Source organism: Rhipicephalus sanguineus, chromosome 10 (assembly GCF_013339695.2).
Source record: "Rhipicephalus sanguineus isolate Rsan-2018 chromosome 10, BIME_Rsan_1.4, whole genome shotgun sequence".
Taxonomy (NCBI): domain Eukaryota; kingdom Metazoa; phylum Arthropoda; class Arachnida; order Ixodida; family Ixodidae; genus Rhipicephalus; species Rhipicephalus sanguineus.
This window is the reverse complement of record NC_051185.1, coordinates 23,242,185-23,268,880: the sequence shown is the minus strand read 5'-3', so window position 1 is coordinate 23,268,880 and position 26,696 is coordinate 23,242,185. Positions and strand designations below refer to the sequence as shown.

At 45.1% G+C, this 26,696-nt stretch overlaps 1 protein-coding gene across 4 annotated transcripts in view; it reads right to left on the bottom strand.

Annotated features, from left to right (window-relative positions):
* LOC119407250 (FYVE, RhoGEF and PH domain-containing protein 5) overlaps positions 1-26,696 on the bottom strand; it is a 50,977-nt gene that overhangs the window by 9,628 nt on the left and 14,653 nt on the right. For 3 of the 4 annotated variants that reach the window (XM_037674128.2, XM_037674126.2, XM_037674129.2), the window contains 12 exons: positions 24,284-24,487; positions 20,666-23,454; positions 17,328-17,428; positions 14,606-14,773; positions 13,451-13,602; positions 9,816-9,972; positions 8,589-8,786; positions 4,243-4,314; positions 4,068-4,136; positions 3,135-3,298; positions 1,535-1,628; positions 607-856 (listed from right to left, as the gene is read on the bottom strand). In XM_037674128.2, coding sequence (XP_037530056.1) covers positions 607-856; positions 1,535-1,628; positions 3,135-3,298; positions 4,068-4,136; positions 4,243-4,314; positions 8,589-8,786; positions 9,816-9,972; positions 13,451-13,602; positions 14,606-14,773; positions 17,328-17,428; positions 20,666-23,454; positions 24,284-24,487 — 4,418 coding nt within the window. Of the gene's footprint in view, positions 1-606; positions 857-1,534; positions 1,629-3,134; positions 3,299-4,067; positions 4,137-4,242; positions 4,315-8,588; positions 8,787-9,815; positions 9,973-13,450; positions 13,603-14,605; positions 14,774-17,327; positions 17,429-20,661; positions 23,455-24,283; positions 24,488-26,696 lie in introns of all 4 variants that reach the window. The other variant, XM_049419925.1, reaches the window with a different exon arrangement.

Sequence of the window (26,696 nt, the reverse complement as noted above, 5' to 3'; positions counted from 1 at the left end):
GACCCCGCATAGCCTCGCTGCCCTGTGGCAGCACTGGCAGCACCACGAGAGCACAGTGCCAAATCTCACTCGGCGGTGACCACGTTAACCAGGCTGCTGACTACGCTAACTACAACGCGCGGGCGCCATGGGGTGAAAACTTTACAGGGGGTGCAAGCACACCCCCCAACCCAAAGTGAACTTCTTTTTGCACAGTGCACTGTTGTCAGCAGAAGTGGTGACAGGCTCACCGGTGACATATAAAGGAGGCAGAAAAGATATCTTGATTAGGTGCAGCCTTTGTCAGCACCCCATTTGCATGCCTTTCAGATAAAGATACATGCTTTCTTACAAAGTAGTGCACGCATGTGCAACGGTGATGAGCACAGTATCAACACGCGTGGTGTCAAACCTTTGTTGGTAGTTAGCGCTTGTATGTCGTCTCGTGTCTTCGTTTGTGTCAGTGTTTCCTGCGCTACACATCGATTCTGATGTACAACCAACAGCAAAAGAAGTCATGAACGAGTACCAACTCGCCCAACTTTCAGTACTGTTGGTACAACCAACAGGCCCAAATCACCACAATTTCAAAGCGAAGCCCTCACACAAATGGTCAGAATTACTCACCGCCACACTGGAGGGAGCGGAAGCAGTCGTCGCAGATGCGGACGGGCTTGTCGCTGCCCAAGTAGGGCAGGGGCAGCCGGTGCGAGGAGCAGGTGGCACAGATGACCTTGCCGCAGGCGCGGCAGTGGTGCCTCCGGTGGGTGAAGGTGAAGCCGCTCGTGCACAGCTGGCACATGGTCACCCGCTGGTCGGGAATCCACACGGGCGCCTCACGGCCCAGCTCGGAGCTTGACGAGGACTGCGAACCCTCCTGCACATGGTGTGATGGGGAAGTGAACATCTTGCACAGGGGTCTTACACGTGGTCCGTGGGCCTTTCGCTAGCAGCCCTGCCTGCACATAGCTGTCTTCGTCCCATTTTTTTTTTGTATTTTCTCAACATGTATGTTCAGGAGCTACAGACATGACTGGTCTCAAGCATTTCTTTCATGACACATCCCATGCAGTCAACATGTGTCAAAACATAACCAGGAAACAAAAACTACACTTCAGAATTCAGAATCCAGATTCCAGACTTTAGTCATTCCGGAGATCGGTATCGATATGCTGTTCGAATCCTGACACCAAATTCCCTTCAGAAATGACCCATGTATAAGATATGGGAAAAGTCGCCTTTCAAATTGCAATGTTAGCACACATTTTTCACCCCCCCCCACCAGCATGCCGCAGATCTCAGAGGGCAAGCTTCACATTTATCTGCTTGTGCCACCAGGTGCCGGCACAAACCCGGCAGTTCGCAATTTTTCCTCTAGTGCAAACGGTAGGAAGCCAATCAGATCGCTCGCACGAGTGATGTCCCAAGGGCGAAGCCACATTCCAGAACAGGGGCGGTTAAGTACTCGGCGTGGCAGAAGCTTCAGAGAAGCCTTGAAGATGGAGCGCATTCGTGAGAACGCGGCTGTAAGACATCGACGAAAAAATTTACGTGCCTTTTTGAGGACGTGGAAAGAGCTCTTGCGATGAATGTTGTCCTCAATGGCTTTGGTCACGGCAGATATCCACTCCTCCCGTTCCTCTGGTGAGCTGCAGGAGAAAGAAATTTTTTTAAATGTGACGATGAGAATTTCGCGAATAGATCTGCAGTGTCACATTTGCATAAAGAAGCAATTAGAGATTAGCTTCTGCGAATTTACATAGTACTTATGCAAATATTCTGTCGTTTATTATGCTGCATTCCTTGCCATTCGTGAAATTCCCATGTCTTCTGTGAACTCATTCTCTGTAATGTGTATAAAAGCGTAGAAGACTGTAGGATTAGGCGTGTTGGTTCAACATGATTAGGAGTGGATATGAGCGCAAATGACAAGAAGGGAGAGAAGAGAGGACACACAATGCTCTGTGTCCTCTCTTCTCTCCCCTCTTGTCGTTTGCGCTGATATCCACTCCTAATCATGTATAAAGGCAGTCGTGTGTGCAAAAAGTGTCCACAAACTGTTGCTGCCACATGAAGTGGCAGAAACACCAGTCAAGGAAAATAAATTGAATTCAACAAAGTTATGAAAAGTGAACGTTGTGTTTATAAAGAAAAATTAACGGGAGTGTTGCCCAACTTTCTGTCAGAGCTTGCATGCGACAGCCACAGTGATCGCAGGACCAGAGTGAGCCAGTAAGCACATCAAAACCTTGAAGATCACACTTTGATGTTCCAGTGGGTTTCGTTGTTTATGGAACCACTAGAAACGGTGAATGTGAAGCGCACGTTAGGCCTGATTTACGCAGCTGTCAAAATGCTACGTCACGTCACCGTCACGGCATCTGTGTTCGTCACGAGACGGCATCTTCTACCCACTTTTTTTCTTCAAAAATGGGACCCCAGCAGAGTTGCTAGTTCTGCTTGTAATAATCAGACTTCAGCTTCTTTTTGCATCGAGTCAGTTGTAGAATTTTCAGGTCGCTTGTTGCATTTTTCGGGCTTAATCGAGTTTTTCCTTCAAATATAGTTATTTTAGAGCTCGTCGCCTTCACTAATAGTGCGTTTGTCGATGAGCATTGAAATCAAACATACGTTGGGGGAGTCAACAAGTTATGTTAGTCATGTACTGGCACATGTGCAATAAATAGAGTCGTGACTCCCCTGATACTATGTTCATAAATATGCATTTTCATTCATAGTTTCACATTTTTTCGCTGTACAAAAGAACTAAAGTTAACTTTTCTACACTTCCTTCGTATCTGAGAAACATTTTCAGTATAATTAAAAATATTTTCATGAATGAGAAAATTGATTAACTTCTGCTTTTTTTTAGGCTTCTTTTGGGATGATCGTTTGCTTGTTAGCTCAGCAGCGTCTGGTAACTCTGGACCCCAGTGAAGTTAATTAACAGCATTGGCCAGCTTCACCATCGTGTCATTTTTCAAACAGTAAGACGCTGTCTTGTAACAGACGCCAATGTTGTGACGGACGCCAATGTCATGACGGACATCATTGTCATGATGGAAACTAATGTTGTGAAGGAATGTGTAACAGCTGTGTGAATCAAGCCTTAGAGGGCAAGAAATGCTCGAGTCACTTTTCTAGCAGATGCCCACCTGGCAGACAAGATGAAGGAACGCTTTGTGGTGTAGACGCTGAACTCGTTCTGGTAGTCCTGTTGTGGAGGCACCATCACCTTCATGCCCGACAAGGGGAGCTCATAGTTGACCCTGTAGAACCCCTGGGGCGTTGGCACTAGATACAGGAGACTGTCGCTGAACTGTTGAAGATGTAAAACAAACATAGCTAAGAGAGGGCGCTTAATCCAAACCAAGGCATACAAGAAGAGCCTGAACAAACAAAACAGTGTAAAACAGTCCTTCTGAAATAAAGTCGCACGTGAAACCGATGCTGGCAACACTGAATTTGGCAAAAACTTACGATACTGCAATGAGCCTCTGAGAAGTAAGAGCCACTGTTGCTAATTGTGAACAAGGTTCCCTGAAACATCACGTTTCAAGTCAACCTTTTTAGCATCACTTTTTAGCAAGTGTTTGTTTTATTTTACCATGTTTTTCCTTTCCCAGATCGGTTTCACTCAATCTCATGATTATGTATGAACCAACATATTCAAACATGAAATTTAGACTGATTTTGATCGGCCAGCAACGTGTGATGACGTTTGACGACTAGTGACAGGAACTGGTCTGAGTGATCGGCTCGTTGAAGTAACTACACTCAAACCTCGATATAACAAACTCGGATATAACGAATTATCGGTTATAACAAAGTAAATGAACCATAGTCTTGTCATCGATACAGTGTTACAATTAAATGTTTATAACGAATTTTCGGATATAACAAAGTTATTTTCGTGGCAGATGTGACTTTGTTATAATGAGGTTTGAGTGTATATCAGACAGGGACGCTGTTTACTCACTCATACGACCAAAAAGATAGAGTGGGAACGATCAATAACTGATCCTGATCCCCTTCCCGATGCCTACAAGTTCACATGCAGAGCTAGTTAATGATCAGTGACAGCGTACCAGAACGAAGTACCTTGGCTGCATCTCCTTGCGAGAGACTTTCATCAGCTCACCTTCCTTCAAGAAAGCCTGCGGGCCAACAAAGAAAAAAAAAAAGAAACGACAACGGCATAAGAGAGAACACTGAACAGTGCACTAAACTACGCGTACATTCGCGATGAAAATCTCTGCTCACCCTTCCCGGTTTCAGCACCTCGTAACGGTTAGAGATCCTGTTTTGGAGCGACATAAGTTTGGAGAAGTTGTCCTAGAAAGAGGCAAAAAAGTCAAACGTGACTTGTACAATAATGACACATGAGACCTGACAACAAAATCTGAAGTGATGGCAACAGTTCAACAGGAACCTTCTTTTTTTTTATTGAAGTAGCATTGTGCTACACTCAAACCTCGATATAACGAACACGGATATAACGAATTATCGGTTATAACAAAGTAAATGAAGAATAGTCTTCTCATAGCTACAGTGTTACAAATAACCGCTTATAACAAATTTTCGGATATAACGAAGTTATTTTCGGGGCAGATGTGACTTTGTTATAATGAGGTTTGAGTGTATTGTCAGGTAAACAATTTTTCGATTTCATGAAACTTTGACACCTTGTAAACAACTTATTTTCTATACAGCTGAACCGCTTTATATGAGGCAAGCACTGGGGAGCAGTTTACGTCTCTTATATGCAGGGTACCACGTGCTTATTTTCTGATCAACCCCTCTTTTAATGTAGGTGCACTGATTAACTGTAGAAACAGCGCTAAAACACGGGACGACCGAGGAAAGGACACAAACAACGGCGCTGACTAACAACCAAATGTGTTTTATTCTTCCAGTCTGCATTTATATGCTCCGCCACAATCTCAACAAAGCAAAAGGCAAAGAAACATAGAAAAAGATGATTAGCCTGCGCAGAGGCCAAAAAATCTTCAAACAGACAGAAACGTTAACTCCTTCGGAAGGAGGGAGATCGAGGGGAGGCTGACACATGCCTCTCCGCCATTATAGATAAAAGTGGTCAGCAGGGCAGGCGTTAGACTGTTGTTTTCTGCCAAAAATAAGCTTGGTAGCCTGTGTCAGCAAGTAAATCGAGAGACCAAGACGAAAAGATGCAGCAAAAAGCATCGCCAGAAGTATGTTGAATGTTGTGATAGTGTTGTGTATAAGATACCTCTTTCTTGCGGCCGTTACTATGTCGGCCAAACGGGGCGGTGCGCTAATGACCGCATGCGCGAGCATGCAAACAACTTCCGTAAACAAGCCAGAGATAGTCAATTGTCGCTTCACTGTAATGAATGTGGTTGCCAGCCATCTTTTAAAGATTCCATTTTCCTGTCGAAGTACCATGATGAACGGGCGCGTGTCATTTCTGAAGCGTATCATATCTATAATGGCGGAGAGGCATGTGTCAGCCTCCCCTCGATCTCCCTCCTTCCGAAGGAGTTGACGTTTCTGTCTGTTTGAAGATTTTTTGGCCTCTGCGCAGGCTAATCATCTTTTTCTATGTTTCTTTGCCTTTTGCTTTGTTGAGATTGTGGCGGAGCATATAAATGCAGACTGGAAGAATAAAACACATTTGGTTGTTAGTCAGCGCCGTTGTTTGTGTCCTTTCCTCGGTCGTCCCGTGTTTTAGCGCTGTTTCTACAGTTAATCATGAACCAACCAGCCCAAATGCGTACCTTATTGTAGGTGCACTGGTGTCTCTTCTACTCAGAAGGGAAAACAGCGCTGAATTTTGGACGAACACAAAGGAAGACAGAAGACGACAGGCACAGCGCCTGTCGTTGTCCGTCTTCCTTTGTGTTCGTCCAAAATTCAGTGCCGTTTTCCCTTCTTTGCACAATGAACCAACTTGCCCAAGCCTTAACCCTAGCAATCGTCTACTCAATTGTCTCTTGTAAAGGGATTCACCTGCATTATGCGTTAACGTGCTTGAGTTGTCAGTTATTTCTGCTTTACTTAGCAATCTTCTAACCTTCCAGTTACCTTGGATACCAAGTGGTGGCTATGGGAAAGCAATGGTCCAAGTTTCAATCCCCAAACCAGGATGAACTTTTTCAAATCGAGAAGGTGGCTTTCCTGTGTAACACTGCGCTGGGTGGTTGCTGTTCTTTTACCTTTCACTATGCCATATGACACTGCAGAAAGGCCATTTTGCCATTTCAGCTGCCCAATCAAGCCAGAGCGAGGTTTTGAATAACCTGTAGACAGTCAAAGTATAGCATAACAAAGGGCACTTCTAAAGATTAGGAGTAGAGCTGTGCGAATAGCAAAATTTTGGGTGCGAAGCGAATTCGAATACCAAAGATTGAGTGCGAATCGAATCGAATAATTTCGAATAATTTTTGAATATTTCTCAAACATTTTTCGAATAATTCGAAGTGAAATTACAGAAAAAGTTGCAGAGAATCCCTAAGTATGTTCTTGTGAGATCGCAACATGAAAGTGTTTCTTTTCACTAGGTTGATGAAGCGCTGGTGGGGTCATATTTCGTAGTTGTCTTTCTTATCAAGAGTGAGGCAATGTTGAGGCCGAATTGCATTTATGTACATGATTTGGTGCAACCAAAGTGTTGCCGACAACACTTTACATGTGATAGGCAAATATGCCATTTCCTCAGCCTCTCCTCCTCTTTCAACTTCTGTGGAAGGCCAACTGATGTGACGGACAAGGGTGTGCTCCCTTCAAGTCCGGAGTTCCAAATATGCCTCGTAGACGTCGATATATAAAAACATCTGAAATTTTGGATGCTAAAAAGCTTCGGCGTCTGATTTTTCGGACTTCCTGCCCAAATTTCAGGTCCAAAACAGCATTGAGTCCCCAACTCTGCCACATTTTTCATCTCCACATCGGAACCAGCGTTTTCTTGAGTTAATACACTTGCGACCGTAGCGGAGCTTGAAAGGCAGCTTTGCCGCATTACGGGGGTGTGATGAGGTGAAGCATATTGAAAATCTAGGGACCACTTCCAATCAGACGTTGACTGTCTCTTGGCTAAGTTCGACCGCAACGGAGCTTGAAAGGCAGCTTTGCCGCAATACGAGAGTGTAATGAGGTGAAGCATAATAAAAATATGAAGGGGTCACTTTCAACCGGACGTTGATTGCATTTGTCTTTGGGAAGTTCGAATAGTTCGAATAGTAAAATTTCAATGCGAATCGAATCGAACAGCAAACACTATTCGAAAAATATTCGAAATTTCGAATATTCGCACACCCCTAATTAGGAGCCCTTCCCCTATCAGGAAAATGGGGGGCAAGCGAAGTTTGGCATGAGTGTGCCTGACCTACTATTTTTATTTCTTTCTTTCATTGACATTGTGCAATGCTCCCTCCTAATTTTTTTCTTCCTCCATGCTGGGAATTGGACCTTCACCCAGGCGCTTAGCAGCGCAACACTTTGTTGCAACAGGCAACAATGACGGCCATGCGTGAAACAATGAAATGCAACCATGAAATGTGGCAACACAAATTGCCAAGTGACCTCGATAAAAGAACAGACTGCCATATCAGAAATGGCTGATTGACGATAAGCCCACAATCGAGAGAGCATCAGTTATTGGAAAACGGCGCATACAAATATGCATGCAACCGGCGCACCGTCGAGGGCCCCATTTCTGTACACTCGCAGGTGCTGGGTTTTTCATTAAAGGGGTACTGACACAAAAATTTTTGCCTCGCGTTTTTTTGCTGCAATGTGTTGCCGGGGGCCTGTTAGTCATAACACGGCACATCGTTTGCTGCAGCGCGCGACAGATAATTAATTACAGGCTCCTCATTACCGACCAGTGTCAGTTTCGGTTTCAAAAACGACAAGCCTCCGGGTGCAACTATCACCACCTAGCGGCTCCAGCGCTCGATCACGTCAGCACACAGAAGTGTGACGCACTTCCGCGCTGTTCGCGTCGTCTCCTCGCATTCGCACGCTTGCCGCACGTGCTGCGCGATGTCGTCGCCATCATCGTCCTCGTTATCATCGTCCTCCTCATCGTCGTCTGTTGGCGACGATTTCCTTGAGACACCAACAGCGCAGCGGCGAGCGCGTCAAAACAGAAATGGCGGCTACGACGTCATCATAACTTGTTGTACCGGCTACAACGGTTACGTAGGGGAAGTAGGGGGGTCACCTCGGGTCACCTCCGAGGGTGTCAATGCAACTGGTGCGGCCTAGAATGCTGGATCGCGCACCCGAACTTCAAAATTCGTATAAAATACCTTCCAAGCTTTATTCGCTGTCGATATTTTGCAGATGGTACACGCACGTACACGGAAATCGATCCAGCAGGCTATCTCGGCCGCGAAATTTTGTGTCAGTACCCCTTTAACAATGCTGCCGCCACCAATACCTGTAACTCATAGAAGCTTCGCTTAAAAGAGATAGCGAGCATACGTGACTGTTATGAATGGAGTAATATATGGTTCAAACAAACCTATATCTGGTGACTATTGATCAGCACACGTTTCTAAAGTGCCACTGCCACAACCACCACCGAAACCTGTAATTCATAAAAGCTTTGGTTCAAAGCTCACCCCAAGCTTCATGGTCTCATTGGCATGCTCGGCCACCTGGGAGACGATCTCAAGAGCGGCGCAGGCGTCGCTGTACTCGGGCGTTTCCACTTCCAAGTTCTTCACGTAGTCAGTGAGCAGAAGTCGGTACTGGGGTATCCGCTGGATTGGCTTGAGCATGTACTGCGGTAGGGTCAACTGCCGGCAGCGAGGGCTTTGCTGTAACATAGTTTCATAACAGTTCACTAGAGGGAAATCTGGTGCTGGAGCCTATGGGAGCTGACACGCTTAGCGCTTGAGCTGGCATGGGAATGATGAGTAGTACATGGCTTTGCCTAGGCTTTGTTCTTTCTACTTCATGTGGCTCCGTGTGGCCTGCAGCCGCTTTTTGTTGCAAGACAAAGTTCAGCAATGCCACTTCACCACCGTGACCCTTTTAGGCTCACTAACTAAAATCGGCTCATGAGGTTGACAACGAGCCGCTCTTTTATCCGAAACAAAAGCCGAAACACAACAATAACCAAAGCCGCAAAACCGTCTGAAGCAGCAAGCATGAAGACTAGGCAAATCCATGTAGTACTACCCACCATTCCCATGGTTGGCTGAACGATCGCAGTGCCACAGTTCCCTCTAGTAAATACTGTAGGAAACCCTACGGCTGCATGCAGACACATCTTGGTCATGAAACGAAAACTACTACCTAATGCTGAAAAAGTTGTAAAGTAATCAGAGAGAAGTGTTATGAATTATTTACAGCAAGAACCTTGCTACTGACTCCCCCACTGTGTTACTGAAAGATAACGGTGGTTGACCGCACAGCAATATGAATGAAGAAAGGTAGATCATAGCTTCTTTCATCAGTACTTCACGACAACCTAGCCCTACATCCTGCACTACACTTACCTCCTCTAATAAGCAGATGCAAGCGTCGCTACGACTTCCAAGTTTTCTTTTTTTTTTTAATGGATGTGGGCTGAGTGAAATCAATTAGCTCAAACATTTCTCATGCATTTCAACTAACTATCTCAAGCACCTTGGCTACAGTGTATGTGCGTAAGAAAAGTGCTTGACGCCACAGAAGTGAGCAAACGTAATTTGATGGAGCATCTTTGCAAATTCCCTTTGGGTAGAACAGCAATAGCTGTGGGCAGAGCTTATGTCCTTTTTTTTAGGTTGTGACCGACTGTACTTTAGCAGTAATGTTAGCCCGAGACATGTGCCACTGCGCACAGTGAACCAATTACTGACCTCGAAAGTGCGGACAACCTTCTGGAACTCTGGGTACTTGCGCTTGGCCTCCTCCAGAGCAGCTGTCATGGATTCAAAGTCCTTGATGTACGACGAGTACAGCTTGAGGAATGGACCCATCTTGATGAGGACGTCAGCCACCTTCTCCCTGCCTTCCCTGTGAAGATGAAACAGTGAAGCAAAAATGACAAAGACATTTTTTTCCCCTTGTCAATCAAGGCGAAAAATATCAACAGGCAGAAAACGAAAATACCTCATTGTTGCTGTTACAAGAGACTGCAAACGCCTAGTCAGCGATCGAAGTAATAGCGTTGCAAGGACCCAGATTAATTCAATAAGGCTCTGCAATTGACTCACAACCTACGATCAGATGTAATGTAGCTGAAATGCGTTCACACGCCCCTGGACACTTATCTAACAGAGAACTGCAGTGCGTGACACCGAACACAATAAAACCAGAACATCAAGCTGCTACATTGCCTGACACGTGTTGCCTGACATGTGGTGCCTGACACGCGGTGCCTGACACATGGTGCCTGACACGCGGTGCCTGACACCTCGCCTCTCCAAACTGCCAATGAGAGGAATGAACTGCCTAAGGACACCTTCTCCCGAACAACCAACTTGAACTTTGACAATAGATTAATAGACGTGTGACTAAATATGTAATTTGTTCTAACCGCACACATCTTGTTCCTTTTTGTTGCTGTACGCATTTTTTCTTTCACAGCACAGAAAAATGTGCTGCCTGTTATGTTATATTTGTCACAGTACTCTTTTTTGTATGTAAACTTGATTTCCACTGCTCTAACATCGTCACCTTTACCCCCGGTATAATGCTCCAGAGAGAGAATGTCGGTTTGTATTAACAAAAAATAACGTTTGAGGCTATGCAAACAAGCTGGACAGGTTTAACAACCATCTCACGCAGAGCCACAGCGCAAAATGGCAGATGCCTATCATCATCATCATTAGCATGACTGCGCCCACTGCAGGGCAAAGGCCTCTCCCATGCTTCACCATTCAACCCAGTCCTGTGCTTGATGCGGCCACGTATATCCCCGCAAACTTCATAATCTCATCTGTCCACCTAACTTTCTGCATCCCCCTCTTCGCGCAATGCCTTCTCTCGGAATCCACTCTATTACTCTTAATGACCAGTGGTTATCTGGCCTTCGCCCTACATGCCCTGCCCATGCCCATTTGTTCTTGATTTCGACTACAGTTGAACACGGATATATCGAACCCACATATATAGAATTGTCGGCTATATCGATCTCGTAAATTATCCCCTTGAAAATCCTTTGTAAAAGTATAGAAATTCGCACGTTTATATCGAACGGTATTTTTACCCGCCATCGGATATATCGAACGCCACGCGAGCTGGAAGGTGCGCCTCGGCACTCGCTGCACCCCGCGACCTTCGCGGTACCGCGCCTCCGCCGACACCCAAAACGCTCGAAAAACGTGAGGGCGAGAGGGCTTGGACTGTACTCTTGTTGGGCGCGTTCTCCAACTTGCGGAACGGCTTTTTTTTTTTTCTTTTGTCTTCTCTCTCTCGTTCTTATGCTTTCTCCGCGTTACCGCAGGTTACCGTCGCCTTGGAGAGCAGGAACGAAGGAGCCGGCGGCCTCCTCCTTCCGCCTTTTTCTTTTTTTTAGAGCAGGAACGAAGGAGCCGGCGGCCTCATCCTTTCGCCATTTCTTTCTTTTTTGTTGCTATTTTGTGAGTTTTGATCAGCCAACCACAGCCCGCGCCTTTCGTACTTGCTCAGCCAACCACAGCTCTCGCCTTTCGTATATCGCTGCTGCCCTCGCAGGTAGCCGGGTAGCCTGATAGCCATCGCCGCAATCGCGACTGATTGCAAACACTTTGTTGGCGGAGTACACATCCGTGAGTTTTCGCATACCACCGCATTCCTCTTTTTTGTGCGTGCTGTGCGTGCTGTGCAAAGGCACTGCGGACTGCTTGAATTTTAGACTTCTCGTGTAGCAATGGCCAGTGTCAAGAAGTGCAAGAACCTTGACTTTGCTACAATGTTGAAAGCCATACAGCGTGTTGAGGCGGGCGAAAAAAGTTCGACGGTGGCGGACAACATCGGGATACCACGGAGCACCTTGTTGAAGAACAAGGCGGATATCAAGGCAAAGGCGGCGAAGCAGCAAACGTCGGGAACCTGTCGTCTGCGCGCTCCTGCCCACGGGAAAGTAGAAAAGGCACTCTATGCCTGGTTCAGAAGTGCGCGCAAAGAACATTCCTGTGGATGGCCCAATGCTGATGGCTAAGGCCAAATGGTTTGCCGCCGCACTCGGTGAAGACGATTTCGCCGACAACACCGGGTGCAAACGATGGCAACCGACATCGTCGGCAAACGGCGAGCGCATAGACGACACGTTTCGTGAGCTGGCGTCCCTCTTCCCGGCTGCCATTCCACCTGAAGTGTCTGCGGACGATTTCGTGGAAGCGGACTGCAATGTTCAGGCTGTTGCGAGCCTCGCTGACGAGGACGTTGTAGCTGCGGTCGCAGGGACCCAGGATGCCCAGGCCGACAGCTTAAGTGATGAGGAAGATCGTCCAGACGGGGCGGCGGCTACACGCGCGTACTCCGCCGCTGAAATGGCGGCAGCATTCAGTTTGATTCGCAGTCGTTGCGGCAACATGGAGGGAACCGGGCGCACCTGGACAGCCTCGATAAGATCGAGGCCAGCGTCTTCAACTTCATTTCAAAGACGAAGAAGCAGGCCAAGAGAAGCGATTTTTTTTCACGCAAACAAAACGTTCTGTTGCATCGTATGTGCGGAATTAGTTGTCAATTCTTGAATGCGCCGATTGTAGGTGATCGTCCGCCACTGGTAAGGCCTTGGGGTCTGTATTTTTTTATAGCGCATTTTTCTTATATCAAACTAATTTGCGATCCCCTTCGAGTTCGATATATCCGTGTTTGACTGTAATACGTCCTTAACACCCGTTTGTTCTCTGACCCACTCTGCTCTCTTGTCTCTTAAAGAGGCCCTGCAACACATTTTCAGCATGGTCAGAAAATACTACCAATCGGTAGTCGAGGCTCCTATGAACATCTGAGCTAAACATCATAGCACAGCACACGGCCTGTAATTTACAATTAATTCTCAAAATCAGCTAGAAATCACTTGCTCTTCTCTCGACAAATGATGCCATAAAGCCAAATGGCTGCACCAGAAACACAAAGTCTGTGGCCATTGGCTGATTTGAGCATTATGAGCTGCATAGTTACTGCAGCTGCTGCGGGATGCCACCATGTGACCACACAAGTACTGCCATCAAACTAAACTGCACATTCAAGGAAAAAAAAGTTCTCAAGTTCATGACGTGCACTGACAAACAGACAAAGCTTCTTCACCCCTTGTCATCCCCTCAGAGGGTAGCTTTCAGCATGCTCCCTGGTATCAAAGTAGAGAGAAAGCACTTACAGCGTGTGACAAATCGCTGTAATTCTGCTCACACCCGACAGATTCTAAAAATTTTTGCAGCAGTCGATTTGTGAGGCAATAAACTCCTTTAATGAAGCCATTCGATGATTACCTGCAAAAGTGTTGCAGGGCCTCTTTAAGGTTACACAAATAGACTAGAAAGACACAGTCGAATGAAGGACCCACCAGTTGTCTACACGCTCTTGTAGCTGCCCGAGGAGCTCCTCATTCAAGTCTACCAGTTGAGGCAGGTGCTTCAGGATCTGGTCCAGGACGTCGTCAGGGACGATCGGCGAGCCGCGCTCTTCGCTAGCTGCTCGTACGGCTTCCCTAAAGTCCTGCAACCAAGCACAGGATCACAATTGTTCTAAGGAATGTTGACGGTGTGTTCTGTAACCCCCCTCAACAATGTGAAAACTCTGAGATCGACAATTTGTCTTTCCATTGGAATGGCAATTACACAGAGAAACAAAATGCAATACTTAGATAGTAGGATGCATCTTAATGAACCTGAGGTGACAGATATATTCCACAGTTCATCAAAGTGGCATTCCATACATTCAGGATGCTGTAAATAGTAAACAAGGTGTCCACTCATTTTATGCGCTTAAAAGCCATGTGCTGTTTTACATACTCTTTTGCCTATTATTAGCAAGTCATCCCCGCTTTAGATACTTCTTCAATGACAAGGACATGATATTTCCACCTTTATGAGTGCTTTCCCATTACAGGTAAAGTCTTATCACTTCTTTTAGCCATGAGATATCACAGTGGAATGTACACAAAGGTAATTTGGCCTTTTTATTACTTTCAAACTGTAGTTATGTGATACGAGAACAAACAGTGCTCGTCCCTGTTGTTTTTGTTCCGTCAGTGTGTTTCTTGTGCTGCGGTACACGCAATTATGTACCAACACACCCAACACCCCACTCCAATCTAACCGTAGCTTTTGGCCACAATAACACCTTGAAATTCAAAATGGTGCCCATGACAGGAGACCAGATGAAAGAGTTAGACACAGCATCGTGTCTTCATCATCCCTCTTATGGTCTCCTGTCCTGTGCGCCATTTTAAATCCCATGCATGCCGTAAAACTCATTACCCAATCTTCCACTTTGGCAACAGTAACACGGTTATAAGAATCGTCGAAAGTTGAACTAAGAGGGAAGAGAGTTGGGCCAATTGGTACTGGATGACTTGAGACATAATGAAATAGCGCACAACAAGACGATAGACTAGGCGAAAAAACAAACAGGACGTCCTGTTTGCTTCTTCGCCTGGTCCATAGTCTTTCTGTGCGCTATTTCGTTATGTCGAAAGTCAATGAAGAAAGTTGATCACCGTGTTCAGCAGGTGCAGGGCATCGACGAAAGCCTGTTCTGAGCTGGCTATCTCCCGGGCAATGTACATGCACTTGCGCTTGCGACGGTGTCGGGCAGCCTCGTCCAGTGACATGTTCCGTGTCTCCTCCCCATCGCTCTCCTCTTCCGACGATCCCTGCCAGCTCACCTGTGAATGGCATGGTATACATAACTATATCTTTTTTTCAAAACAGTTGACTATTTTTCCGGTTGCACATGCGATCACTGAGAGGAGTTTAAATTAACACTAACCCTTTGCAACACGCATTACGATTGACTGCCCATAAATGCGTGAAATTTAAATAATTTGATGTCAATGTTTTCAAGACCAAATTTAAATAAAGCAAGTGAAAGTGCTTGAATAAACTGTAGTGCATTCTACAGCAATTAAGCGTAATTACAAAATAAATAATTATCTAATTTATTGTACAGTCAATGATGCTATATATCTTAATAAAGCAAACTCAACAACCCACTGAAATTACATTCAATAGTTATCTGCTAGCAGCGAGCATTCCTAAAAAAGTAAAAAAAGATATTCTGAAATTCTTGTGCTGAAATAGCCAGCGTCCAACATCTCGTTAACCATGCTGCTGCATTCACCAAAGAGATCGTGTGTAGCAAAATTTTTCAACCATAAGTGATATAAGCGAACTTAAGGCAACAAAAATATTTAATTTTTAATTTAAATTTTTAAATTACTTAAATATACATTAGCTCAATGTTCGTGGTCTCTTCCTTGCCAATAGAGCACAGGAATGGCAAAAGTAACTCCCACCTCCAAATGAGGACGCCATGGCGCAAAATGCTAAACAACGTATCCAGTTGCTGCTAATTATGGGTGTGCGTATAGTAAAATCGTCCAACTTAGGCAAGTATAAATATTAGGAAATGGTGGGTTCCAAATATCAAATCACGTACGAAATATATTCACATTTCTAATGAGACAACGAATATGAAGAATGTGCCGAATTCACTTGATGCAATAAGAATTTGGGCTTACATATGTAGACACATTTATGTATAAAGATGTTCTACACGCACATGTACACGTTAACAAGCGAACGCATGAGTAATGACACTATCCTGCAGAAGAATCATCCAAAACAGCCCTCACATCCATTGTATTGTTTTGTCTCGCTCAAGACTCCAATGAGTGTTGTATTTGTTATGAAAAGATTTGACAACTTCAAACAGGGAACTGTCGAATCGAAATACGCATCCAATGACACGAGCTATTCAATCCGTATTCGAACTTTCGAATATTAACACACCCCTGCTAAGCTTTCAATGCAACAAGCAGTGCCCAGGGGTCCTTGAAAATAATACCACAACAGTAGCCGCTAAACAAATGAAAACCTTAACCATGATGAATGATTCCTTCCCACTGCTCACCGCTATGTAAACCAAGGTATGAACCGTTTAGTGAGATAACTGCGAAAGGGGAGTTGCCAGAAATAGCAACAAATGACCACATCCTGTGATAAACACAGAGGAAATACAAAGGTTACAACAATGCATACTAAGGCAGGTGAATAAGCTGGGCTGTGTAAGCATTTAACCACTATTGCCCTTTACATATTGAAAAAACTTGCTGTTACAGCGTTAAAGACAACGTACCACATTTTCTCATATCTAAGCATTATCCTCCCTTCTCTATTTCAATTCCCAGCACAATGAAAGATAGTGAAGCCATTTACACTTGAAGCAAGTCAACCGGAGTGACAAGTCTGCCAATGAAATATTAAGCGTAGCACAGTCATTTCATTTTGAAAACTATACGCGAAATTTGTTCAGGTAGATTAGGCAGGCTAGGCAAATGTATGGTGATTATGTTCCACTAGAGTCATCAAAAATGTGTAAGAATAGCTCTAGCAATTGTACCCCCTCCCCAACCACTCAATTTGTGAACAGTGAATGACTAGCAGCACTGTCCTGGCATACCACATTTAGTTTAATACTACCAGCACTGGTTAGCACTGACCAATGCTGGGTAACGTTGGCTAATAATGGATAAATAATTACTAACACTAGCTTGCTATTGGCAAACGTCAGCTAGCATTGGCTAAATTACGTAAGTATTGGCTATCTGCTGCTGTAACAGTAGCATTGTCTTTGTCGAGTATAAATCCAATGATGCTTCGACGTAAACATAAACAGTAACCTGACTTGGTTCAGTATGAATTTTTCTTTCATTACTTCAATAAGATCACAGACACATGAAAATTTTAAATACAAAAGTTTTCATACATCTGTGAACAGTTACTAAAACTAACAAGTTATAAATGTGGCCTTATCTCACTCATGTGTGTGTGCTTGGGTCAAGAATTCAAAACCTGAAAGAAAAAAAAAAAAAGACTGTTCTGAACAAAATTATATTTTTTAAAACATAAACTGGCATACACACAAAATTCTCCACAGTCGACTTGCATAAATAAAAAAAAAGCAATCACTGCCCTCTCAATCTCTGTGGGCAAGCAGCCAGGTTTGAAATAAACAATCGCTCACAGCACAGCTAAATGATTCGTTTGTTTTGTTTTTTTTTGCACAGCACAAGCAAGCAGCTTTGTGGAGTAGATCACCAGAAGACAACTATAAGTGCTACGCAAAGCCAACGTGAGTGAGCAGCTTAAATCACCACACACACAGAAGTAATGAAGAGACAATATGGGAGTCTAGACTTCACACACTGCTTCTCTCACCTCTGAGGCAGACGAGTGGGTGCTGGGGAGGTCCTTGCGAGGCATGAGTGAAGGCGAGTCCTTCTCTTCCGTCAACCGGTGCTCCCTGGATTCGCTCTCCGCTGCACACACAGAAAGTCGACACGACACCTTGCAGCTCTTCGTCGGCGCACGGCCGGCGGACGTGCCCGCCGCATAACAGATGGCACTCGAGCCTCCGCGAGATATCCCTTGCCGTACAAACGTGAAACTGTTAAACGGCGGTCCAAGCATTGTGCAAGAACTCAAGCGCGGACCGTTGTTTGAGGAAAAACGTTACTTCGAAAGCGAAAAAAAAAAGTATTGCGACAGCTTCGGAACGGTACAATCCATTTACGAACCCACGCACTAACTGGAACGCGATTGTGACGAGGGTGTGCATGTGTTTCGTTTTCTTTTTTCTAATCTCCTTTCCACTAAATGCAGCAACGACCTTGCCTGCCCACCCCAAGCAGTGGGTTTCCCGCTGTGATAAGATAAGAAGGACTTGTATAAAGCGACTACCGTCAAGGGGAAAGAATATGAGCCGCGAGATCAGCGGCACCCATTTTTTCTCCACTCATTTCAATGGGATGCTTCGTGGTTTGCGAAAGGCTGCGAAAGTTCTTATTTGAATATACATTGATGGACAATGCATCGGGTTGCGAGCGTGCAAGCAACCTTGCAATCGGCCGTTGTAAACGACAGGTGGCAAAAGATAACCGCTATCTCAATCGTCCCTGTGCCGTACTTCATCGAAAGAAAGATAAGTGTAAAAACCGTTTATCTTGTACTTAAACTGAAGACGTTGATACCGGCCTTTCGACATATGCGTTTTTGCGATGCACGTACGTTTTGCAAAAGCATGAATGTCTTAATACTGAAAAAGAAAGACACCTTTTCTTTTTTACCAAGAAAGTAACCACAGGTAAGTAAAATTATCATCGTAGCTTAGCTAGATATGGCACAGCGGCACAGTGCAGGGGTTTTGGATTTAACTTCCTCTGGCAGTCAAATTCGTTACCCCTTTTCTTACGACATTTAACCAACACTTTGTGTTTACTTGCACATTTTATTAAAAACTCAAATTGGTTGCCCATAACCTTCACTTGGTCTCGCTGTCCAATGGCTTCACGTTGTTGCACAGTCAAATCTCAACATAATGAAATCGCACCTCACAGTTAACTGTGCTATATTCGAAAATTTGTTATAGGCATATATACGCGACACTGCAGTAAAGGCGAAGCTAATGTTCCTCTACTTCATAACGAATAATCCGTTCTCTCTATAGAGTTTTGACTTGTTATTCAGTTGCTTAGAAAGACCATAAATCGTTCTTTAAACCTCCATTGCAACGCAGGCATTGAACTAGAGAATATCATCAGGCATTGCATTGCCATAATAATTTTTGTTATGCTTTCTTAGCATCATCCCATCAATAGCTGACGTTCATTAAGCAAACCAATTATTATTACCAATTAATTAATCCTTCATGATCGCCTTTCACTCTCATAATTCACAGCTGCTCGCAAGGCATGTGGGCATGCCAGCCTCATCAGCACCTGATAAGGTACTTCCCTCTTAAAAACAATTTCCGGACCGCTTATCAGTGAGCCGATAGCACATTGTTGATTGAGTTTCTTATCGCTGCACTAATTACCAAAGCATAGCCTCAGTGTCATGTAGAATTGAGTCACTTCACCACCTTTTTCAGTGCTTTTTACCTGGCTGGTACCAGGCATATGTAAATTTCAAGACATTTAAAGGAAAAATAAGTGAAATACAGGATATTTTACACATCAAACAGTTCGAACAGGTTGAAGTACGTAGCTTTTAGCGTACAGTGATGAGTGTTTGGCAGATATCTTTATAATGTCAGCGACACCGCTGAGGTAGTGGTGAAACGGTTTATAGCAGACTGTATTGACTGCTACTAACTGTGAGTTAACTGTCTCGAACAGAACTGAGAAGCCCAGTGATCTGGCCTAACTGCATCACAAGGAATTGTGTAAATCCTCAAACTCGTTTTACATCTTATTTATTTTTTGCAAAACTGGTCACCAACTTCCTCCCCTGCTGACAAAATCCTCATTACTATCTCATTTCGTAGTCCTCCTTCAAGTTTTTTACTGCGTAAGACTACATTTAATTCATTTTTAATTAGAGTTCTTTTTTCTTCACAACATGTCAAAAGTGCAAAGCCTGAATGAAGGCAATTGAAATAAATAGAATACATCTTCATTAACCCTTTGAGGTGCTATGTACACAATTGTGTAAACCACTTCTTGTTACTATTTGTATCCACCAGGGGCTAAAAAAGAGCAAGATTCATTGAGCTTTGGGTGAATCGAACCTCCTGCATAATGAATTTGTCTTCATTTAACTTCATTTTGCAGCGTACTGTTGCATATGATCAGTTTGCTGAAGGCACTACCATATTCGACGAGTTGTTCGATGTGCCGCTTCCCGCGACTCACGTCAAAAGTATAATTTACCTTCGCTCAACATGGACATAACAGAAAACGAATTTGCAATATACTTCTAGCCTGAAATTTCATTCTACACTCAAACCTCGATATAACGAACACGGATATAACGAATTATCGGTTATAACGAAGTAAATGAAGAACAGTGCTGTCATATATACAGTATTACAAATAAACATTTATAACAAAGTTTTGGATATAACGAAGTTATTTTCGTGGCAGATGTGACTTTGTTATAATGAGGTTTGAGTGTATTTATGCAAAAACAAAGCATGAATGGCTTCCAAATAGATATTTGATTAGAACGTAATTAGGAATGATTACTATAACACACATAAATTAGCATATTACAGCATTATTTTTGTTGCATTATAATACTGAGTGCCTTGAAATAACACTGTGTCGATTTGACACATTTTCAGAGTTCTTCATAGGTGGCGTCTGAAAGGGTTAAGAATATCGCGTTCGTTAATAATTCCTGGCATATGTGCACTTGCGATGGCACAGTTGTCTGCTTGTAATAAGTACCAAGAACAACGACAATAAAAAAAACATTATTTACAGAAATACTGGTCAAATATTTGTTCTTTCACCTATTGTCTCCACAAGTACACTACAAGGAACACAACACTAATGTATTCATGTTGACGTGATGGAGGCAATAAACCTAGACGGTACATTGCGCTCGTCTCGTTAATGTGCTCCTGTAGTTGACTTTAAATGCACAGAAAATAGTGCTTTCGAAAATGTACCAATTGTCCCACTAAGTTCAGGCAAATGTGCAACTCTTTCTGCAACCTGCTAACTCAATTTCAACGCACTGCAAAACAAACTGGCGTTCGAGTCGACACTCACCCCTCTGCGCCGACAGCTCGCTGTCAAACGTTTCGAGCAGCCTCTTCTGTCTTTCCACCAACACTTGCGTCATCTCCTTCTGCAGACCTTCAGCCATCTCGAGGAGTTCATCCGTGTCTTCCCCTTTGTTCTCCGCCGCCTCGAGCGCCCTGTCTGAACCGCTCGCCCTGGAAGGGGTGCGTGGTGGCACATCTCTATCCGTCGAACTTTCCCGCTCCCCCTCTACGTCACAGTAAAATTTCGCGCTTGCGCGTTTCTTCTCCTTCAACCTCGTCTTCGACCGCTGTACTGAGCCAGGGGAGGAGTCAGACCTGCGTGAGCTGACTGCGGGGTCAGTGTCGCTGGGCACGGCCGGCGAGTCGACATCCGCGACGTCGCCTGACGCGTCGCTGTCGTCGTACCAGCTGGACCGAGACTTCTCGCTGCTGGCGTTGGGCTCTGTGCTAGGTGACTCGGCACCCCGTTGCGCCTCTGGTGGAATCTCGAGCGGCGGACCGTAGAAGGTGCTGTTGGAAAGCCGGAATGACTTCGGCTCCCCGTTCTCCCAGCGAACCTTCGGAGATGTGCTTCCGCTCTTTGGGCTTTGCCGGCTGTGCGGTTCGGACTTGGAATCGCGTTTGGAATCACGCTTGGAATCACGTTTAGAGTCACGCTTGGAATCGTGCTTAGCCGGACTCGTCCTCATTTCGACGCTTTCGCGTGCTACTGGGCTTTCGCTCGGCTCCTGGGCGGGAGCTTCGATCGGATCGGCGCTCGGAGGTTCACTTTCAGCTGCTGGAGGCGTTGAAGGGTTCTCGTCGAAAGAACTTGCAGCAGATGAAGTCGGTAACTTAGATCTTCCTCGTGGTGGCGGTGGAGGAGGTGGAAGGGGTCTGAAACGCATTCCAGTCGTGGGCGTTGGCTTCGGAACCTCCTTGAAGCGACGGTCTTTCGTAGGGGCAACTGTGACGTTCGTGTACAGGTCCTTCAGCTCCTTTTTCGTAAGAGGCGACTCCAACACCATCACAAACGTTTCGGTTATGGTAGCTGCAACGTCAGAACTCTCTCCTTGGCCTAGCCTCTGGGCCGTCCTGATTCGAATATCGGCTTCAGACAGTGAGTGGCTCCTCCGTGGTTGCCTGCAATGCTCGTCTCCTGTGACCCTGACTGCCTCCACCGTCCTCGAGCGCTGGCGCCGCTTTCGCGGTGGAGCCTGAGGAGTGTCTTCCATTTTGATATCAAGGGTTCCGCACATTGAATCCTCGGGTTGCTTAAACTGATGTGCGGCTTCCCGCGCCATTGTTTTGAGAGACGCCTCGATGCACGACACATTCTTCACTCGTGCAGCTTCTTCTGCTTCCCTCTGAGCCAAGAGGGCGTCGAGGTCAGCTACGATGTTCTTTGCACGAAACACTACAAGGTCGTCCGTCTGACTATACTCATTCGTGGCAGACTGAACTGCTTGCTTTGATGACGACGGCGAGACGACCTGTCGCTGCAAAGGCACGGGCTTCTTTGGAGTTACAGGCTTTTGTGAAACCACTGGCTTTTGCGAAACTGTCGGCTTTGCCGCCATCTCAGTCAATTTTGGCTTGCACTTGGGAGGTGGCGGCCTTGGCGGAGGCGTCCGCTTCTTCCGTGGCGTTTCACTAGACTTGGAAGCATCCACAGTGGTTTTTGCTGCAGCGGATATCACTTCGCTTTCTATCACAGGTTCCTGAGATACAACGGGGGAACACGAAGGCACTTCAGTTGGAATGACTTCAGCTTCTTCTTTAGCGACTGCCGAAGGTTCGGAAGCAGCACTTTCGACAAGTTCTGGACTCTTGCTTTCGTCTGTCACAACGGGAGCACTTTCAGACGTCGTAATCGGTGCAGCACTAGCGGGTGAAGCTGTTGGCTCCTCCAGGGAGCTGGGAGGTGATGAAGGGGGAGGCGGTGGCGAGCAAGTCGGATGAGTCGTCGAAGCGGGAATTTTTGGAGGGGGAGGTCGCTGGGGCTTCACCTTTTTCGTGGGAGACGACTGCGGAAACATTGACTTTGGCATCTTGGTCGAAAGTACGGGACTTGGCTCTTCCCTCTCCTTGACTCGGACGAGAATGGGATTTTCCAGAGCAGGCTCCTCTTGCGGCTGTTTGTCCGAAGGTGCGTCCTTTGCCAAAGCCGCTTCCGCGTCAGCCGGCACCAACTGAGACACACTCGATTCAGTCGCGGTGCCTTTCTTTTTCGCAGCCATGGCAGCAATGATGTCGGAGGGAAACACCTCGACACCAAATCTGACGCGCGGCTTCTTCGCCGCTTCCGGCTTGGGTGGTGGCGGCCTCTTCGGCTTTTCCAGAGACCTCGTCTTCTTCTGGGTAGCCTCGGGCACGACGCTGGACTGCTTGGTCGCTTCGTCCTCTACGATGACCATGATGGGGGCAACAGGCAGGGGCGTGGGTTTGATCTCCTCACGAGGCGCTTCGACTATTTCGTACTCGTTTTCTTCAACGATTGGCTTGGGTGTGCCTTCCTTGTGAACTGAGACAGTAGTCACCTCTGCGACCGCAACCTTACTGAAGTCTACATCCTGGTAGTCCGAACTGGCCTCGGTGTCTTCATCGGCGTAGCGGATGCCGTGCCTCCCTCCTGGAATTTCGTCGCCGAAGCTTTTTGTTTGTGTCAGCAGCGCCTTGCTTTCCTTTAGAGGCTTGAGTGGTTTAGGCGGCTTTGTCAGGTGAGTGGAGAGTTCCTTTGCCTTGCGGTGAATGAGCTGCGAGAGTCGTGTGCAGCAGGCTTCGTCTCCCGACTCAACGTTGTCCTTGATGGACCTGCGCATGTGGCCACGAGTTTTCTTTTAGGCTCACCAAGACTACAGTATTAGCGTATCGCTTATTTGCAGGACAAAAAAATTGTTAAATGCATTGTACTGCAAGGCAGTGCAAGAGTTATACACTTTGAACGAGTTAAATGTGCTATCAAATCTTTGGCAATAAATTGGCAAGAGTGCTGGCAGTGTGACTTTCATGATCTATTTCAATTATTAATTCACGATCATCAATCACTTATTGAACCTTAAAGGACAACAGAAGGGTATTCCATAAGGGCGGAGCATATACAAAGATCTTTTGCAAATATAAAAACACATAACAATACAGTCAGAAAGTGAAGCCATGATCAATGCTACATATGACTAGACTCAAGGAGTGGTAGAACTCAGTAACATTGGAGCAAAGGTTCATGAAATATTACCAATGGTTAGGTCACTTAATGTCAACAGGCAAAAGCTGTAAATTATCAAGAAAGCAATAAGTGAATGTAATAGCAAAAAAAAAGATGAAGCTGACCTCGGGAGGGGTTAGCAGATCGAAAAGTCAAACTCTATTACATTCAACAAAGCAATACCTGTCTTTCACCCAACATCTGTGATAAGCTCATATCCATTACACGATGGGAAAAAGGCACTTAAGTTTACTTCCCTATATTCGATAAATATCCATCTTCACCAAAACGAGGTTTGGAAGTACCATAACATCCCAAGTGCTTAAGAAATGAATAGATGATCCAAATTATAATGTCAATAGTAGAGCACAGCAACCGCACGTAGAATTTAAACACTGTTGACAAAAAAAGCAAAAAAGAAAAACAACAAACACCTACCAGTCCTCTGTTATAGTATTTCGTTTGCTGCTATCTGAAGGCTGCTGCGTATCCTTGGACTGCGCTTCAGACTCGCCATTTTGCACTGGCTGTGCGCTAGTGCTCGGAGTGGGGTCGACTTTGTCGTCGGTCGCAGGCATTGCGTCGTTCGAACCGTTGCACAGGGCCTCCGCTTCTGCTCGGTGCTCTATTACCACCGTCACCCTGCAAGCAAACAAGACCTCCCGTAAAAACAGTGCAGATGCTGGATGAAAATGGAGGATGCTGAAGCACAGGTCCTGCCTGCGATGCATGCCGAGGTCACCTTGCTTTTCAAATTGATGCAGCGAAGCTGCACGTTTACGCTTTCCCAATAGCCTTAAAGGGATATTGAACAAAAATAGGAAAACACGGCGAAAACATCGAAATTCTACTTGGAAGACACGACTTTTCTGATAAACAGAGCTTATTTCACATAATTTTGAACAGTTGGCTGTATTTTTGGAAGATTGTCAGCGTGCGGCGGCTACATGCCAGCGCGAGCCGTGACGTCACCTGTCGCCGTGGCGGATGAAGGATGGAGGTGTTCCTGTCCTGCTACTTCCCTTTCTCTACCTCTCCTTTTCATCCCACTCTCCCCCTTCTACAAAGGTGCTGAGACGTGCACCACCTCTTTATGGGCTTTATCCCACCCAAGTGCATTGTTCGCTGCCAGCGCCGTTCATAGTGGTTCTAGGAGCAGTAGGGGGGGGGGGGCTGAGCGGGTTCAGAGACACGGACGACGGCTGGCATTGTTGGCATGCCCGTTTCGAGTACATCACTAAAAGTCACCAAACGTCACCTCCTTTAGTTCCCAGCGCGGCTGCTAGATGTGTTTGTTCGTGAAAAACAGATTAAATTCGTTATTTTCCACTAGTTTGTGTGTAAAATGAATGTTGCGTCTACTGATTTCAGCACCGAGTCTTTAAGTTTGCCTGAAAATCTCGGTGGCAAAAATTTTGTTCAATATCCCTTTAAATAGTATTTCTAAGTTGATTCACCCTCTACTCTCATTTACACTTGTGTATCTAAACTTTTACGACAATAGCTGTTATAGGGACATCTTAACCCTTTAAGACGCCATGTACTAAGAACTGTCTGTAAATGCGTCAAATTTACACATTATTTCATGGCGCTCTATATATTATTGCAACAAAAAATAATGTCATAATATGTTGATTTGTGTGATTTATAGTAATTAATATGAGTTAAATTGCAATTAAATATCTATTGATCCTGAAGTCATTCACATTGTTTTGGCTTAAATAGAATCAAATTTCACGCTATAAATAAAGTGAGAATTCGTTTTCGGTTATGTTCATTTCGAGCAAATAAAAATGATACTTTTTACGTGGCTCGCACAAAGCAGCGTGTCGAACGACTCGTCAAACATGGTAGTGCCTTCAGCAAAATCACCAGGTGCAACAGTACGCTGCATAATTAAGTTAAATGAAGAAACATTTTTTACGCAGGAGGTTGAATTCATCCAAACCTGAATATATGTTACTCTTTCTAGCCATTAGTCGACAAGACTAGCAAAGCATCTCTAAGGGTTAGGCGCATTTAACTGCATTCATGGTGTCAGCATTGGAATGCTCTTTTTAGAAATCTGTGGCATCACATTCTCTTCAAGTTGTAAAGAGTAATGAACGGCTTGAAGCTCGTAAACTAACAGCACGCTGTTCGTCTACAACCACAAACAGCAATTTTACCACTAACCATTCAAATCTCAAAGCATTACCTTCACATAATAAGGGCCGCGAGTTTGTGTAAAAATAGTGTTCTTGTTACATCCTGTTACAACTGCTATCACCCAATGCTGTTTCACACTGGTGCTCATGGTACCCAAATAGTGATATCGGCATTACTGCAAACACTCAAGCTAACAGAAACAGGAAACAGTTAACTGATGTATGACACAAATGAACTAATTAATTGATTTATTGGCTTGACTGAGTTATTGAGTGATTGATTGATTTTCCAAGTAACACAGGGGCTACAAAATGTGTCAAGAGTGGAGAGCTTCAGATGACATTAGACCACTTGAAATCCCTTAACGAGCACCAAAATAAAAGTGGGTGATCAGTAGTGCCTTTCTCTCTATCTAAATGAAGCTGCAACTTCAGTACACAGGAATTGAACCCAGGACCTGAGGCTGATAAGCACAACATCATATCCACTGAACCCCACCAGCAGGTGAACATAGCTGAAACAAAATGGTGATGCTAACCCAGCATAACCAACCTAGCCCCAACTTAAAACCTTTTTTATAAGTCCTGCGAGCATATCCTAGGTAACGAAACAGCAAGCACAAGATGAACAAGGGAAGCAAGAATGCAAACTGATGCCATGGGCATGTGACAAACTACAGCTGACACTAACAAATAACAACCAT